The sequence below is a fragment of the Balaenoptera musculus genome, chromosome 11, assembly GCF_009873245.2.
Source record: "Balaenoptera musculus isolate JJ_BM4_2016_0621 chromosome 11, mBalMus1.pri.v3, whole genome shotgun sequence".
NCBI classification, from domain to species: domain Eukaryota; kingdom Metazoa; phylum Chordata; class Mammalia; order Artiodactyla; family Balaenopteridae; genus Balaenoptera; species Balaenoptera musculus.
This window is the reverse complement of record NC_045795.1, coordinates 16,000,834-16,018,871: the sequence shown is the minus strand read 5'-3', so window position 1 is coordinate 16,018,871 and position 18,038 is coordinate 16,000,834. Positions and strand designations below refer to the sequence as shown.

Genomic DNA, 18,038 nt, shown 5'->3' with positions numbered 1-18,038 from the left:
CCAATAAAAGCAAGGTTAGAAAACGGCACGTAAGGAAGAAAAGAAAAATCCTCCAGCAATATCCTTGATACATAAAGTCATAAATATGCATTATTTCCAGGCCTAGTTTATTAAAAATTACTATACTTTCAAAAATGTGTGATTTGAGCAGAAATAAAGGAAGGAACTAGGTTAATAAAAAAAAAATCTAAAAATAAGATAACTGAAATTAGGCTACGGTCTTGCCAGGCATGAATATATAAAACAGTGTAATTTTATTTAAAACATGCAAAGACTAAATCCTAAAATAATTAATTTCTTTAGCCACCGCAAGACAAGTGAGTCACAAAAATAGCAATGGATAAATCTTGTTACGATTACTATAATGTGGACCTGTATGTATGATAAATAAAGTATAAGAAAGCACGCAGCATTTCTATGTAAACTGCTTCTGAAGGATTATTATGGAATGCACACACTGACTGAACTTAAAGTGTTCGGGTTTTAAACATTAATTTACTTTGACTATGTGCATGTCAAAATGAAAGATTGCTGTCTGGATCCAGACATGCCGTATTAATATTGAACACAGGCATTCACTTCAGGTCAGTAGTCACTCCAAGTCGACTTCAGCAGGTGGTAAAAGTAATGTACTCATTAAAATGTATGTGTTACAAGGTTATCTCCCCAAAACAGCTCTCAAATAGAGGTAGCCTTGAAACTGAAGCATTAGATATGCTAGAACCAACCTCTAATTGTCATAAGTCTGGAGAAAATTGAACTTACTCTCGCTCCCTAATAACCAATAAATTTAGTTGCTTTCGTCAGTATTTAGGGAAAAGTCAGAGTTTTAAATTCCACAAAGCTAACCTGGCTGCCTCCAACAGAGTTAAATGCTCTTGAACCAACCTACACAGACTAGAGTATCATTTTAGATCCAGAAGCCAAATATGGGAGTTTTCTTCATTTTGGATGTCTCAGTGTATTTCTTAATTAAGTAGAAATTTACTCCTTTCGAGACTTCCCTGGTGGCACAGTGGATAAGAATCCGCCTGCCAATGCAAGGGACACGGGTTCGAGCCCTGGTCCAGGAAGATCCCACATGACGTGGAGCAACTAAGCCTGTGGCCACAACTACTGAGCCTGCACTCTAGAGCCCGCGAGCCACAACTACTGAGCCCACATGCCACAACTACTGAAGCCCGCACGCCTAGAGCCCGTGCTCCGCAACAAGAGAAGCCACCGCAATGAGAAGCCCGCGCACCACAATGAAGAGTAGCCCCTGCTCGCCGCAACTAGAGAAAGCCCACGTGCAGCAATGAAGACCCAATGCAGCCAGAAATAAATAAGATTAAATCTTAAAAAAGAAAAATTTACTCCTTTCATTTCAATTAACTCTATTCAAATTATTTTCCCCTTCTGTGAGATAATAAATTTCAGTTCTCCAGACTAAAGGCATAAAGCTCAAGACACTAGAGCGGACTCAAAACAAAGAGATTCCCCCCACCCCCGCCACCCAAAAAAATTACATCTGACCTTCAACATATACAACAGCGTAACTACACCCAAAAAGCTCAAATACTTTTTCTTAAATTACTTTCCAACGTCAGGGATAAATCTTTTCCATTTATACCTGGCACACCTAAACTTAAACAAGATCATTCTCTTTCACTTCTCTCACTCCTAAGACACCCAATTATTTCCACTAACAGATAACTCACTTCTTCATTTTAATAACCTTTTTAACGTATATAAACTATCGTCTTTACAAGTTGTTCTTTTTTCCCAAAAAAATACTGATCCATTCTGTACATAAATAGGCAGACAGGGTCCCCAAATTTGTAATTAATCATTTCAAATTGCTTCATTTCCTCATTATCCACCCAATTACTAGATAAGGGAAGAATGGGAAAAAGACAGGTCAGCAGAGACAGGGGAAACAGAAGCCTTCTTACAAGGATGAGACCGTATCTGCCTTGCTCACTGATGAACACACAGCACCACAGGCACCCGATGAGTATCTAATGAATGAATAAATTTATACAGAACCAGAGAACACTGGAGTGCAACTCACTCATTTGAGATATAAGTAAACTGAAGGACTAAATGGCTTGGCTAAGATCACAAGGCAAGTTGGTCAGCTTTGCCCAGAGTCTAACTCAATAGATGCTGCTTTAACGTTGAGTTTTTCTTGTTCCTTCTCCCACCTTTAGTACTTATTCTTTAAGCTCAACACAACTCTTTCTAGACATTTATGTACGTTTCCCTTTCGAGAAATATAGGTGGAAAGTAGTCCCTCCCCAATCAAGGGGCTAATATTTCTAAAGATTTCCACAGCAGGAGAATATATTTGAGGGAATCTAAGATCTAATTGGAAGATAGGACAGGGAGACCAAAGGTAGAAAAAGAACCCATGGAAGCCCCTATCAATATCTGTAAAATTTACTACAGTCTAATAAAGACATTGCACTAAAAGAAAGGACAATAAGTGACATTTTACTCTTTCAGTTCATAAGGATGGATACTGCGCTTTTAAGGTTCTCTAACCTCCCCTGCTTTCGAGAAAATTCAGGATTTCCCTTCTACAGTTTCATTCAAATGTGAGTAAACGTCTTTTGGCTTGCAGCAGATAAAATGCATTCTAAGAATGTGTCCAAACATTTGTAAGTCCAATAGATTCCTTTCTTACTGCAAAGGATTCCTATTTTGGGGGGTCCCGGGGACCTTCCAGCACAGATCTCAACTGCCTCCCAGCTCTCAGATACAAGATGATAAGCACTAGTGCCCCAAAGTATCCCTCTCTTCCAGGATGAAAGGTTAAAACCTCTACATACGATCTATGAGCCATTTTTCTTCCTTTTTAATTGCCAACCCTCAATTCCTCTTTTCTAAATTATCTTAAAAAGCGGTGACTTAAATATACCTAAGGAAAAAATTCTAACAATCCTGAAAGATTATATAAAACTAAACATAATACAGTCTACTGGAGCTTCTCACAAAGTAAAATCATACTGGGAGTGGGGGAAAAGTCTTCAAATTTGGTGCCCAGTTTCATATTCAGATAAAGGATTTTTCCATCCTCCATAACACCTGTAGGTTTAAAAAGCAGAACACCAGAATTAAGCATTCTAGTGGCAGCCAGTCAATGCTAATTAGTATGACATGTTTAGACTTATCAGGTGGTCCATGACCTACCCCATAATGAAATCTAACTCACTCCAAATGTTCTTGACCAAAGTAAAAGCATTTCTTTGGCAGGTGGCAGAAGGAATGATGAGTCAGGAAGAAATACTCAACACGGGCCAGATGCCTTAAGGTATCACCAGTAGAAACAGGAAAATTATAAGAACCAATTGAGGAAACTAACAAAGAACAATGTGCCTATTCTGTTCAGTCACTTTAAGCAGGAAATCTATACTTAAGGTGCCCACGAATCACAACATTTGTAAAGCACCGACAAGGCCACTTACTATGGTCAGGCTCATAAAAGGGTCTCAAAAACTTATAAAAGACTACTTGACCTAGAAAAATGCTAAATTTAATTCTTTCAGGTGGTAAGAAATCATCGGTGGTTTACACCTAATAGTAAAGGCAACACAAATGAGAAACCACCTCTGTACTCCATGGAATCACTCAGTAAATTTTACCTGTTTCTCATGAATGACATGAACATCGATATAAATTCATTCAATGAACACGAACCAAGTGCTTATTACAGGCCAAATATGGTAATAGGTACTAAGAATACAAGAAAAAAAGGCTCTCCCTGTACTCAAGTTCAGTCTTACAGGAGAGAAAGTTATGTAAACAAATAATTCCAGTAGAGCCTAATGAGTGCTACAAGCAGAGATAAAGATAATCTTGGTCGTAATAGTGGGTTAAGGAAAAGCCTGCTTTGGAGGTGTGCTGGGGGAGATGGGATAAGGAGGAATGGAATGAGAAATGCTGGAGAAGGATTTCACACCTGATATTTCTTAACCTAGTGCTGTACCTCTTCCAGAGTGAGAGAAAGGTGAAAAAACATGACCTGCCCACCCAACCCTCATATTTCTGCAACAGTCAAAATGGGTTATTTCACAGGCAAGAATTAAAAAGTCAAAAAAAAGATTCATGTATATGTATAACGGAATCACTTTGCTGTACATCTGAAACTAACACAATATTGTAAATCAACTCTAGTCCAATATAAAATACATTTTTTTAAAAAAGGAGAAAAGAAGCCAAAAAAGAGATAAGTAAGTTCACTAATAATCCATGTCACCTTTAAAGCAAGACCTCCAATCTTCCAACTTCTACTCCCTTATTCCTTCTATGAAATCACTCCTTTCTGCCTCACTGGTTCCCCCCCGGAAGCCATCTATTATACATTACTTCAATATCCCATTCTCATTTCCTAATTAACAGTCACCATCAGAAAAAGATGTGCAAGACAGAAATACATAAAACTAAAAGACATTTAAATAGATTAAAATAAATAAAACACATATTTAAATTAAATTTCATTAAGTTACCATTCATTTCAGAGACTCAAATTTAAAACATACATAATGGTGACTTTTCTTTATTAATACTTAATATAATAATAGCTAACGTTTATCAACCATTTATTAATTTTCACAACAACCCTGTAACCCATTTTAGAGACAAGGAATCACAGGCTCAGAGAGGTTTGAGAAATACTTACGCAGTTATGCCAAGTATGCTAATTTAAAAATTACCCCACGTTTTTCAAGCATTTGAGTTGATCAGTGTCTTTTAGATCAAGATGAGAACCAAAAATGGGGGACAACAATTTCAAGGCTAAGCTAAAGGGACATTACACTTTCAGATAAAGGGCTAAATATTAGAAGGAAAAAAAATCCCTCCGAGTATACTTTTTATAGAAAGAATAAAAATAAATTACGTCTATTTTGTAATTTCCTCCATTACTAATGCATGCTTAAAGAAACTGATTCTGAGATAAATTTTTCTTGTTCTTTTCCAGTCCTTGACATAGACTGGTGAGTGGTACTGTGGACTAACAAGCATATTCAACCAACACAGATGACTAAAATTAAAAAGCTATAACATATTAACATATCTAGGCCACACAGAAGGGTCATAAGGTAAGATCATCAGCATAAATTAGCACATTATTATAAGGCATCTAAAGGAGCCAGACAAAATCTGCATGATAGATCTATTTTTTTTACAAATATATAATGCTGATGGATTGGATTTCTTTTAATCACAAGTATTTTAGGAAAAAAATATTGCTTGTATAATATCGCATTTTACTGCTTCAGGTCCTACCCTGAGAAGCACATGTGCCATTATGGGGAGCCTGGGGGGGAGCAGGGGGTGGGGACCTGCTGAAAGCATGTTGGGGACACTTAGCTGTCTTTCTCAGTTTCATGCTTTCTAAAAAAGTTATTCTGAGTGCATTTTTGCACTTTCTAATGTCCTTACAAAAATCCCTAAACACAAAGTCATTTAGGAAAATAATCTTTGTTATTTAGGAAAATAATCTTTGTTATTTAGCAAATCCCTAGAATTTTACATCTAGAAAAAGACTAGGTTAAAAAACAGATCTGTTTCTTGCTAAATAATTAAAACACTCCATTAATCTCTACAATAAGAATATCCTAAGAGTGTGGGCTCTGAAGTATTGTAGTGTTACAATGCTTTCCTACAATTTTTCATACTGTTCATAGCTCACTGAACAATTGTCAAATATTGGAAGAAAATGTCTAAATGATAGTCTTCAGCTACTGAAACAGTTGCTGAATAATCAAATCCTCCTTTAATTATGCATTTTTAAACAATCCAGACAAATCACATATGTATCATTATTACTAACATCAACAAAAGCAGCAATAAGAGTGAACATTTAAATATAAGCACATACACTCTCATGAACATAAAAGAACCCCTCTAACTGCCAATTGTGTCTTCACTTCCCCCAAACTACATACATTTAGTAACTGAGACAGTCACTTCAGAGTTATAAGGATGAGTTTTTAATGGAGGAAGATGTTAACTCTTTATTTCTAAGGATTAGTACCTTAAAAAGAGATACTTCAGGAAAAAATAACAAAAACTGAAATGTACAAGTTACGTTGACTTCAAACATTTTCTGCTTTTAAATAAAGGAAACAGTGGAAGCACACCTGAAATTATCTTAGATTTTTTTAATCTTACACCCAAAACAAGAGTCAAGCATTTTATATTAGTAACAGAAGCATTTTGTGCTGTTCTACATCCAGTAAAAATCATTGACAAATTCTGTTTATATTAAAAAACAACTACAGATAGCTTTTATTGGACATAAAAATATACTAATTGTATTATCTTCTGGGGTCATAAACTACATTGGATGTAATATGCTCCATGAATAAACAATCAGGGAGGTTTTCACCTAACTGTATGGGAAATGTATGCACCACATCCTTTATATAAATAATCCTCACTTCAAGTCAAATTCATATTATCTAATTTTTGCATTCTTCACCTAGAGAAGCTATTCATAGAACCTAGATTCTCCTTTCATCTCACTACTGCCGGTAGGAAATTCAAGCAATGAAAGATTTTTCTAAATTTTCAAAGGTACTTTTACCATAAAGTAACATTCCAGAATGGATAAACCTATGTGGTATGACCTAAAAGCCACACAAATCATTTATTTATGGCTGTTATGTTTTAATCACTGGATAGTTTTTAGAGGCTTAAAAAAATTAATGGTTTTTGCTATACAAAAGCAACTATGTTTTCCATGAAACATTAGCTTGTCACATTAATACAAGGTTTTACCATTAATTATATTGGATTATACAGGAGTCTATGTCTACACGATGATTGTCAAATATCTAAATTTCCAAACCATTTCCAAAAAAAAAGTAACCTGGTCCTAGTAAACCTTACATGAATTAAAAATCCATTTACAAAACAGAAAATTTTATGTTAAAAAATATAACCTCAATTTAATACATTTGCAGATAAAACATGCAACACATTTCATCAAAAAGCAAAATATTATATATACGTAAACAGTGCCACCTTTTGGTACATTTAGGAATTGAGCTTCTAAATTGTACAAAAATATCTTTAAATGCGATGAAAGAGAGCAAAGCAAGAAATTAAAAAAACATCAGTTTACAATTTAATAACATTAAGGTGTAATAAATGAGTTATTTATTTTAAAACATAAATATTTCAAAAACTAAAATATTACCTCATGTTTATATGTTTTCAATTTCATGAGGTTGGCAGAGCACCATTTCATTTCAAAGAAAACTGAGGCTCAGAAAATGTTAATGCCTGACTCAAATATCCCTCAGTTAAGAATGGGTGAGTCATCAGTATCTTGAAATTGCTAGTTTTTAAATTTCAACATTAATTCTTCAATAAGATTTTGCAAAATTTTATTTGTAAAATGTTTTTTGTATATACTTGCAAGGAAAAGATATTTATGCTTAAATTACTACATGAAGAACATACAAACGCTGACTACACTCTCACAGCTGTTTACATTTCACGAACACAAAAACTCTTCATCTAATACAGTATTCTTCCTACCTCTGTGCCAAAAGAAAAAACCTTCACTGAAAACTGCAAAGCCTTCTCTCATTTTTTTCCTCAGGAAAAAAACAGCCCTTGTTTATGGCTTGCATGCGATTTGCAACTTACCTAAGACACAGATTAAAAGCTGCTACAAATGAGATGGAAATGATAAGCTTCAAATATTCCCCCTAAAGCTTCTTTGCCTTAATTTGATCTCGTATTTAGATGTCTGTATAGCATTTTCAATGTCTTCTACTTTTACCTCTTTCACTGATTTCCTGAATAGTTTTTATGAGACCATAACATAGTTATTCTAGAACACCCTCACAGCTCCCTTATTTTTGTAAGCTAGCTAACAATTCAGCTCTCACATGGAAAAAAGAAAATATTCTCACTGATCTTTTATCTTTGATTCATTTGTTACTATGAATTTTACCCAAAGTGCAGTCATCGAGTAGTTTCTTCATGGAGCAGACTTCAAAATCAGTTAATATGTAATGAACCCATCCTAAATTACTGCACACTGCCACTCAATTAAAAAGAAAGAAAGAAGACAACAGCTGATAAGATGGTAGCTAAAATGGTTACTGAAAACACTGAAAGAGTAAAAGCAAAGAGCGAGCCAGAGGGATGGGACAGAAGTACTACATCTTCTGTGAAACAGAACTCCACGATCAAATGCAATAATTAGACATTAACTCAGAAATGTTCATTAATTAGCCTCACATCTTGTTCATGACATATTCAAGAAAAAGCACAGTATAAGACATAAAAATTGGTAAACCTAGCCATTTCTAAAAATGATTCAGTGGGAAAGACTGAATATAAACATGCTAAGCATACAGTTTTAAAGGATTCCCTTTCACCCCACAGCTCTTTTTTCATCACTGGGAGCGCTGGATGCGCCCCCCTCAAGAGTAAACAACATGCTGGATCTTCTCTAGAGACTCTTGATTTCCCTCCCCTATTTGTAAATGGATGGAAATCCCACTTTGAAAGCCCTTACTTTTAATTCTCCCTGCTTTTCTCCCTGGGCAGAAAGGGAAAAAAGAAGGAGTAAGTGCCACTCTTGTTGCCACCCCGTACTATGCCCCCTTACCAATCGCTGCAAATAACTCACCTGAATACAAGCAATGCTCCAAGATCACTTCTCTCTCTGCAAATGCACAGGCATACACACAAATACATGGAAATATATATATAACCAAATTTTATTATGTTTGAAGGAATATCAAAACTTCTAATACTGAATTCAATCCCATTAAATTGAAAGCAATTACTGCTTCCAATTTAATAAGAATGGATTAAATTAGATTTCTGATTCAATATAATTTGTAGTGTCCATGTCAGGTAAAGTGACAGTACGAGGATCTTATCTGAGACATGTCAGGACCATGAAGACTGGACTTGACAGCCACTAAATAGGATTCTACTGAAGAACTCAAGGGACTCACACACATACCACATACCACATTTATTTAAACTTTAGAGTATACTTTAGTTTTTTTTCTGCTATAAAGAAAGAATAAAACTACTTCAATACATTATAGTCAAAACATTGTTTTTACTTGTTCACTAATGCACACACAAAAAACACCTGAATTCCTATTGTGTGACAGGTACTGAGTTTGATGATGATGATGATAATACCAGACACACATTGAACACGTTTGTACATACTAATATTTAATCTTTAGAAAGGACTGCTGTAGTCATCTTCATTAAATAAATAAGGATACTGAAGCAGAGAGGTATTGTCATTTGCCCAAAGTCATAAAGCTAATACATGGCAGTAGCTGGCTTTACAGTCTGGCTCAATATTAACAGCTGGCTACAGTCTGCTCTTAATCACTAAGCAACAGTGTCTCTGAGATGCCAAAGGTAAAGATGATTAAGACAGAAGGAACTCACACACCATGGGAGAGAACATGCAAAAAAAAGATAAATTACCCTAAGACAGGAAGTAGCTGAGGTACCAGCCTCTCCATCTCTAAGCAGAGGAAGTAAGCTGAATGGTGGCAGGGCAAGTGGAGATACAGCTGTACAAGCAGTTACAGCTAATGATCAGATTAGGTGATCAAAGGTATAGTCACAACACACACGCATACACAAAAAGCCCTTAAATCACCCATACATATGACATACACGAATTTGTGTATGTAACACAGTACAAGAACTCTTAGAAACCGTTAAATTTGAGAATCATCAAGCTACAATGAAGAAATAACCAAAAGGAAAGTCTCTGCAAATGCCTGGACATTCAAATCATCTTGAATTAACCATCAAACATGTGTTTGATGCTGGTAAAGTGGGAATGAGTGGGAAATTTTAAAGTGCTGTAATTTACTCCATTCTCTTTTAATATTAAACCTCTTTAAACTTAATATATGTTCATAGATTTGGGGATTACTCAAGATGCACCTTATGTGAAGGTTAGTTTTTAGTTAAGTGTGAAAGCAATGTAATGGTAAAGGTATCAAATGTCTGTTCTCAGATTCAAAAACTCCCACTTCAGCATGCTCTTCTGGGCAAAAGGACAATGACCACATTCTAGAACAAGCACAGTCAGGGCAACAGAGCAACGACGATGTCAAGCAGTAAGCAATGAACGAATAATTTCACATGTGGTCTCCAGCATACATATGGTGGGCTGGTATCTGAGCTGGGCCATGCTGCCTCTGAAAAGGTCAATTTGTCTGATTCTTATATAAGTACTACTAAAAAGTTTAAAAAGCAATAAGTCAGACTAAAATAAAGTGTTAACTAATTTAATGACTTCTAATAATTTTATTAGAAGACTATTTGTAACACAAAATTCACTTTTCATATTAATGGCATAGATGCAGTGATCATGTAATGTAATACTGCCACCTATTGTCCAAGAGCTAAAAATACATCATGTCTTTAATCCAAACCAACTAGAATTTTAACAGCCAAAAAAAGAGCCAACATTATTTTACATGTTCCAGTGTCAACATCTGAAAAAAGGTTTTTTCCTCAAAATCAGAGCCAACAATGCAAAAAAACAGATTTTTAAGTGAAGCTTTCATGGTAATTACTCATCTGCCCATTTTCTTAAAAAATAAAGTTTAAACACAAGCTATTTCTAAATGAATTATCAAAAAAAAGTTTTACAAAATCTCAAAGGGCAATATGAATAATTAAGCAATTAAGCAAAAGTGAAGTTTATGAAAATCTGTTAGTCTCTAAATTTGTCACTCATAAAAATTCTAAAACATTTTGAAGGGTGTACTTTAGGCAGAAAGATTCCAGATAAAGGTCTGAGGTGCAAGATAGAATGAAGAGTAAAGACAGTGAAAAATATGTGGATGTGTTGAATTAAACACTGACCGTATAAAATATTAGTAAGGCCTAGAAAAAAAAATTCTAAAATATTAAAACTAAAAAATATTTTTAAGTTGTTCAGTATCAGAATGCCAGCAATTTTGAAAAGACTGGTCATCTTAATACAACTGAGCACTCCAGAGCATTTATTCACAAAAATTTACTGCAACTATATGTGAGCTGAAGTACTACCACTTACATGCTACAAGAAATGCAAACAAGAAGTTTAAGTGACCTGAAAAGGTCAGGCCAAAAGTGGAACAGGATGAAAAATGATCGCAAGTTCCCAGAGAAAGACGATAAAAAAAGATGAAGTTTTCCCGCATCTACCAGTGAGAAAATTGAGCTTAAAACTTTTATCAAGGGCTTCCCTGGTGGCGCAGTGGTTGAGAATCTGCCTGCCAATGCAGGGGACACGGGTTCGAGCCCTGGTCTGGGAAGATCCCACATGCCACGGAGCAACTGGGCACGTGAGCCACAATTACTGAGCCTGCGCATCTGGAGCCTGTGCTCCGCAACAAGAGAGGCCGCGATGGTGAGAGGCCCGCGCACCGCGATGAAGAGTGGTCCCCACTTGCCGCAACTAGAGAAAGCCCTCGCACAGAAACGAAGACTCAACACAGTCATAAATAAATAAATAAATAAATAAAAGAACGTGAATTTCTTAAAAAAAAAAAAAAAAAAAAAAACTTTTATCAAAATAATTTGATTATCATGCAAGCTATTAACTATGAGTGGGCATTCACTCTGACATAATACCAGGCTAAAAAAGTCAGGAACTGGAGCCAAAGTATTTTAGAATTCACAAGAGTGAATTAGATTTTCTCTTTATCTCTGTAAAAGGTGAAGAATCTCATCAACCATGCAAGTTCACTCTCAAACATACGGAAAACATTGCTCAGGATTTAAACAACAAGAACAAAATTAACACTACTTAATTTGTATGGATAACACACAATTTAGTACAGAATCAAAACTAGTGCCACTTAGTAGGCTGATGGTTGAAACATAGTTTTGTGCTTCCTATCACAAGAGGAGATTCCTGTTGAGATGAAAAGACGAGATAAACAAAAAACTAAATGTTTCCATGCTCTATTTAAAGAAGAAAAAGAAAACTAGAATGTAGAGATCAGAAAAATCAGCATGTATCCTATTTTATGTCACAGTAATGAAGAGTCCCAACATATAAGTATCATACCACAATACTCGTTCATCAGATTTGGCCTCAAACGACCTGTGACCATTCAAACACTAAATATATTCTCAAGATATAAAAATCTGCCACCAATGAGGACAATGAAAATAATTTACCAACATTCAAAAGAAATAATCCAAAAACAACAACCAAAGCAGCATTATTTGGGGGGTAGAGGGTCAGTCTATAAAAATTGCTCACTTGAAGAACACACTCATGAAATGTATGTGTTCAAATCATACTTCTGTAAAAAGCCACTGTACCTACAAGGACAGTTTAACTGCTTTCCATAATACTGATTTAATTCTATCATGCAAACAGGTATCTGAGTTTTAGAGAATGACATCATTTTTCCTCAGCAGGTTTCATTCTTTGAAATGAGAAGCAAGCAGGCATTATCTTATAAGTTATAAACCACCCTTTTCCTCAAAATAAAAAGGATTTGAAAGAGGCAACGAACAAGCATTTACTTCTCTGAGTAAGCCTCTGTGAGGTCTTACTATGGAGTAATTATATTCCTAGATTCACACAGTTAGAAGTAGCAATTTCAAGTATATACCTAATCTCTCTTTCTTCCCCAAAGAGTAAAAATATCTACCATTGGTAACTGAGATTTCTGAATTTCTCTGTATACTGTTTTCAGTAACCTCTGTGTACATTATACATAATCTATTATATATCTCATTTTATCAATTACAGAGTTAAACGAAAATATTTTTGGTCTACGTGTGACTAATGAAATATTATAAACTATTAAGCAATAATAATTTTTATAAACTCTCATTATTCCACAATAACAAAAGAGACCACTGGCATAGGTATCCAGAAATCATTCATATATCTAACCTAAATGAAAGATCTGTAGAGATTTCCTTATTAAATATTTTAAGGAAGCTAATGTTTATATTTTCTGGGCCTATGGCTTCTAGACAAGTAAGAAAGTGGTCCTATAGTCTACTGCATGCAAGCCAGACTAGAATTAAAACTGATAAATTTCTGAAGTGGGTAAAATCAACAGTATGTAAAATTAATACGAATACATATAAGTAATACAGGCATATAAAAGAAATAAACTACATTAATAAGAAAAATAAATTTCACATTCAAGTGATTAAGAAACCAATTTCCCTTTTTACTATTCCCAAATATGAAACGAAAATTAGGTTTGCATAACAAAGTTTAATATTCTTGTATAAACACATCAAGACTTATTTTACATAGAAGAGTACTGTTATAAGACTAAAAACCTGCTAATAGGCTAAAATGAATTAACATGTGTTAGATATTAAATATCACCTAGGATAAGTCAAGCTCTGAATTTTTTTAATATTTAGGAAGTTACCCTAAAGGCTATTTTCTTAATTTTCAAACTGCACCATCAGAATGTATTAAGGTTAAGTACAGACTAAATTATACAAAAATTACTAATGAACACAGAGAAGTAATTCTAAAAGCAGATTGAGTGTTTTTACCTGTTTTAAGACTGATTTTGCTGTCTAAAGAATGAGTTATCAGGACTTCCCTGGTGGCGCAGTGGTTAAGAATCCGCCTGCCAATGCATGGGACATGGGTTCGAGCCCTGGTCCAGGAAGATCCCACATGCCGTGGAGCAACTAAGCCCGTGCGCCACAACTACTGAGCCTGTGCTCTAGAGCCCACAAACCACAACTACTGAGCCCGTGTGCCACAACTACTGGAGCCCGCGTGCCTAGAGCCCATGCTCCACAACAAAAGAAGCCACCGAAATGAGAAGCCTGCGTACCAAAATGAAGAGTAGCCCCTGCTCACCTCAACTAGAGAAAGCCCACAAGCAGAAACGACACCCCAATGCAACCAAGAATAAATAAATAAATAAATAAAAATAAATTTTTTAAAAAAAGAATGAGGGCTTCCCTGGTGGCGCAGTGGTTGAGAATCTGCCTGCCAATGCAGGGGACACGGGTTCGAGCCCTGGTCTGGGAAGATCCCACATGCCGCGGAGCAACTAGGCCCGTGAGCCACAATTACTGAGCCTGCGCGCCTGGAGCCTGTGCTGCGCAACAAGAGAGGCCGCGATAGTGAGAGGCCCGCGCATCGCGATGAAGAGTGGCCCCCGCTTGCCGCAACTGGAGAAAGCCCTCGCACAGAAACGAAGACCCAACACAGCCATAAATAAATAAATAAATAAATTTAAAATAAATGTGATTTGAATAAAATAAAAAAAAAAAAAGAATGAGTTATCAAAAACAGAGTTAATGACATACGGTTATTTACTTATCGAAGGAAACAATGCTATGAAAGGAATAACTTTCCAATCTGCCCTTCTCCTCACATCCATCTTGAAGCTAGGACGGGCCAACTGCACACGCAAAGGCAATCTGCTATGTGATATAGACTAGTGGTCAAGAGCAATGTTTTGGAGCAACAGACTTTACCGCCCATGTGATTGAAAGTAAGAAACAACCTCTCCATTCTCACCTATATGAATGGATGCTAATATGTCCTTATATCAGAAGGACTAAGCATGATAACACATATAAAGCACTGGGCCATTCACTGCCTCTCACAAAGCATTCAAATTATGTTCCCATTTAATGTACATACAACAGAAACAGATACAGATGTGTGTATGTGCCACTTCATATACATATATATTTCCTAACTCTGTCCACTGAGAGGACCTCGAAGCACTGATACTTCACAGTAGCAATAAGCACAACTAGTGCCCAGATCTCTGGTCTGGTTCTAAACACTATTCTCCTAATGAAAGGGGTCAGGATTCCTTGGAAAAGTGGTTGCTTCTGAGGCTGGGGAAGGGAAAATACAACACTAGAATATCTTGTGGTGCCAGAAAATAAGGAAGTGCTCAAAAAGGAATGGGGGCATGTTTGAAGGACACAGGAGCCAGCCTAAACAAGGTCCTATGGCCAAAGTTGGAACAATACAAGCAACAAAATAATTAATGATAGCTCCGAACTATAACCTATAGAATAAAATAAATATTCATGAGTTCATACGGATATCAACAAATAAAGTGGGGAGGAAAGGACAGCCCTTCCTTACAGAAGACTCTGATCAATAAATGTGGAAGAAAAGAAGAAAATAGAAAATCACCACTAAGCAAATATCACAGTAATAACTGTTGCAGACAAGATCCACCAACAGATACTAAAATTATCGAATAGTAAAATTACTAGGCAAGAGGTTGAGGAGACACAGGATATTTATTAGTTACAATGAGAAAAATAGTAACTTTACTGTGGAGAAATCTGACAGACAAGGGGTAGTGTACTAACATCATGAAGCCCCCTGCCCAATGTGATGCACTGAGAAGGATATAATATCACTTCTGTGCTCTTCTTGCCAAAAATGCATAATTACCTTACTCTAATCTAAGGTAATCATAATTACCTTACTCTATCAGACAAACCCAAGGTGAGGGACATTCTATAAAATAATCGATTTTCTTTCAGAAGTGTCAAAGTCATAAAAGATGAGAAAAAACTGAGCAACTGTCACAGATTGGAGGAGACTAAGGAGACATTACAAATAAACATAAGGTGAGATCCTAGATTGGATCCTGGAACATAAAAAGGATGTAAATGGGAAGCCTGACAAAATTCAAACAAGATCTGTAGTTTAGATAACAGTATTGCGCTAACGCTAATTTCCCAATTTATTAATTATACTACAATTATGTTAGATATTAAGATTAGGGGAACCTGGATAAAGGGCATATACAAACTCTCAATTTTACTACTTTCCTGTAAGTCCAAACTTATTTCAAAATAAAGTTTTTTTTTTTTAATATTATACACACACACACACACACACACACAGAGTCATCCCTAAGTATGTGCAGGGGATTGGTTCCAGAACCTGCAGCAGAGACCAAAATCCGCATATCCTCAAGTGCCATAGCCAGCCCTCCATATCCAAGGGTTCCACATCCTAGGATTCAACCAACCACAGATCGTAAACATAACAGTGTATGTACTGAAAAAGGTCCCCAGATAAGTGGACCCACACAGCTCAAAGCTGTGCTGTTCAAGGGTCAACTGTAGTTATCTAGACAACATATATTAGGTATCATTTTGTTTTCCCTTAAAATCATCAAGTTATGCTAAAATGTCCTTTAGTTGCTGAAGTTAGAATAGATATCTCTAAAAATCTTAGCTCTGAAAAATTTAATCAATAAAATACATTACAGATCTCATTACCTGTAATTTTATATCCATAAGCAGCCAGTTGTCCAGCCATATATTCTCCATCTGAATTATTATGAGAACAGCCCCAAGTTCGTATCCAAATTTTCTGTATGCCTGGAATAGTGCTGTTAATGAATTGAAAAAAAAAAGTCTCATTAAGGGATTTTTTAAATAAAAAGCACTAGGTAATTTCTGGGCCCATTATGCAAAAATACTCACTCACTGCAATCCATTCACAGGCTATTCATTAAATGCACCAACTTAATACATAATCTGCTGTTACACCAAAAATCTAAATACAAGATAAAATAACAGCACAGAATTCTAAGTTAAGACTCTATAAAAAAAAATATCTTTTCTCTGAGTTGTATTTTACATTCAGTACTACTAAATACTACCACTAAGTTCAACTCCTGGAAAGGTACAAACAAATAACAATAGCACAGAAAATGGTTCTAGCAGCAATGGCAAATAAAGTTAAATACATCTAAAGACTACTATATACTAGTTACAATCTTTAGTTTATAACTTACAGATATAAATAACTGAATCAAAATGAAAATCTGTCACCCTACAGCACTATTCAAAGCATTCCGTATATAAAAATAGAGTTCTAAAAAATGTAATATTTTTACAAAGGAAATAAAAGGACTTTCAACTTGGATTGCCCTGATAATTAATAATTAAATAGACATTACCTTAATGACATGTTTAGGACAAACTTAATAAACTTCATTCATTAAAATATAAGCAAATTTTAAATTCATACATCTTATGAATCTGTTCCAAACAAAATAATCAAGTGTATTAAAACTCTCAACAATTTACTAGGTAAACAAATATAAGCATATTAAAACTATATAACTGCATATTCCTTTCTGGCTACGTTGTATTAGAATTTCACTAGAGACCTAATAGAACAGTGTAAACAGCACAATAATTTGTGCCCAATGCCTTTAGATGATCCACAAGTATTTGTAAATTTGCCAAGAAAAACCAAATGCCCAAACCACCACTATCTCATAAGAATCACAAATTCCAATAAAATTTTTAATGTGGGAGTAACAATTACACACCAACTACTGTAACAGCAAAGAGATCCAGCCAGGGGAGGGTGCAAGGGGGCAGCTATCTTTGTGCCAAATACTGCCCTAGGCCCTGCCTTTAAGAAACATGCAATTTGACATCTTTTTCTTCTTTAGTCAATGACTTTGCTAAATTTAAAACCATTCAAATTAAAAACAAAACAAACAAAAAAAACACTACATATTTCCTCTCAAAATTTCAAAGGTTTTTTTAAAAGAGACATTATGTATATCATATACAGTAGTGCCAGCCTCTCCCCTGGTATGATACTGAATATAATTTCAAAGAAAAGAAAAGCTTACCTATCACTTGGTGGACTGTTTTCGTCTTGTAAATATTTTTGGGTATTTCGCCTTCGCACCTTTGGAATGACGTGCTTTCTCGCAAAATGCCTATCTTGGGGCTTTGAATCTTCTTGTGACACAATATCTTCTATGTCATCCAGGAACGTATCACAGGTTGCAGAAGGCATCTTCTCTATCATATAAAAAAGTTATAAATGATTCAAGCGTATGAGTCCCTCAGAAAATCTGTTTAACATAACATTACCCGTGAAACAGTCTCGCCAAACTTGAATCTAATAAAGCCTTTAGATTTTAACTTCAAGTTTACAGAAAATACAGGAGATACAGTAAAAGAAACACCAGATAAATCTTATTGATAGTGGGACATTCCAGGGTTCAACTGGAACTATTTCTTCAACAAAT

General features: G+C 35.4%; 1 protein-coding gene across 3 annotated transcripts in view; it reads right to left on the bottom strand.

Annotated features, from left to right (window-relative positions):
* CDKAL1 (CDK5 regulatory subunit associated protein 1 like 1) overlaps positions 1-18,038 on the bottom strand; it is a 657,693-nt gene that overhangs the window by 626,851 nt on the left and 12,804 nt on the right. For all 3 annotated transcript variants that reach the window (XM_036869715.1, XM_036869716.1, XM_036869717.1), the window contains 2 exons: positions 17,634-17,808; positions 16,258-16,370 (listed from right to left, as the gene is read on the bottom strand). In XM_036869715.1, the coding sequence (XP_036725610.1) occupies positions 16,258-16,370; positions 17,634-17,808 (288 nt within the window). The remainder of the gene's footprint in view (positions 1-16,257; positions 16,371-17,633; positions 17,809-18,038) is intronic.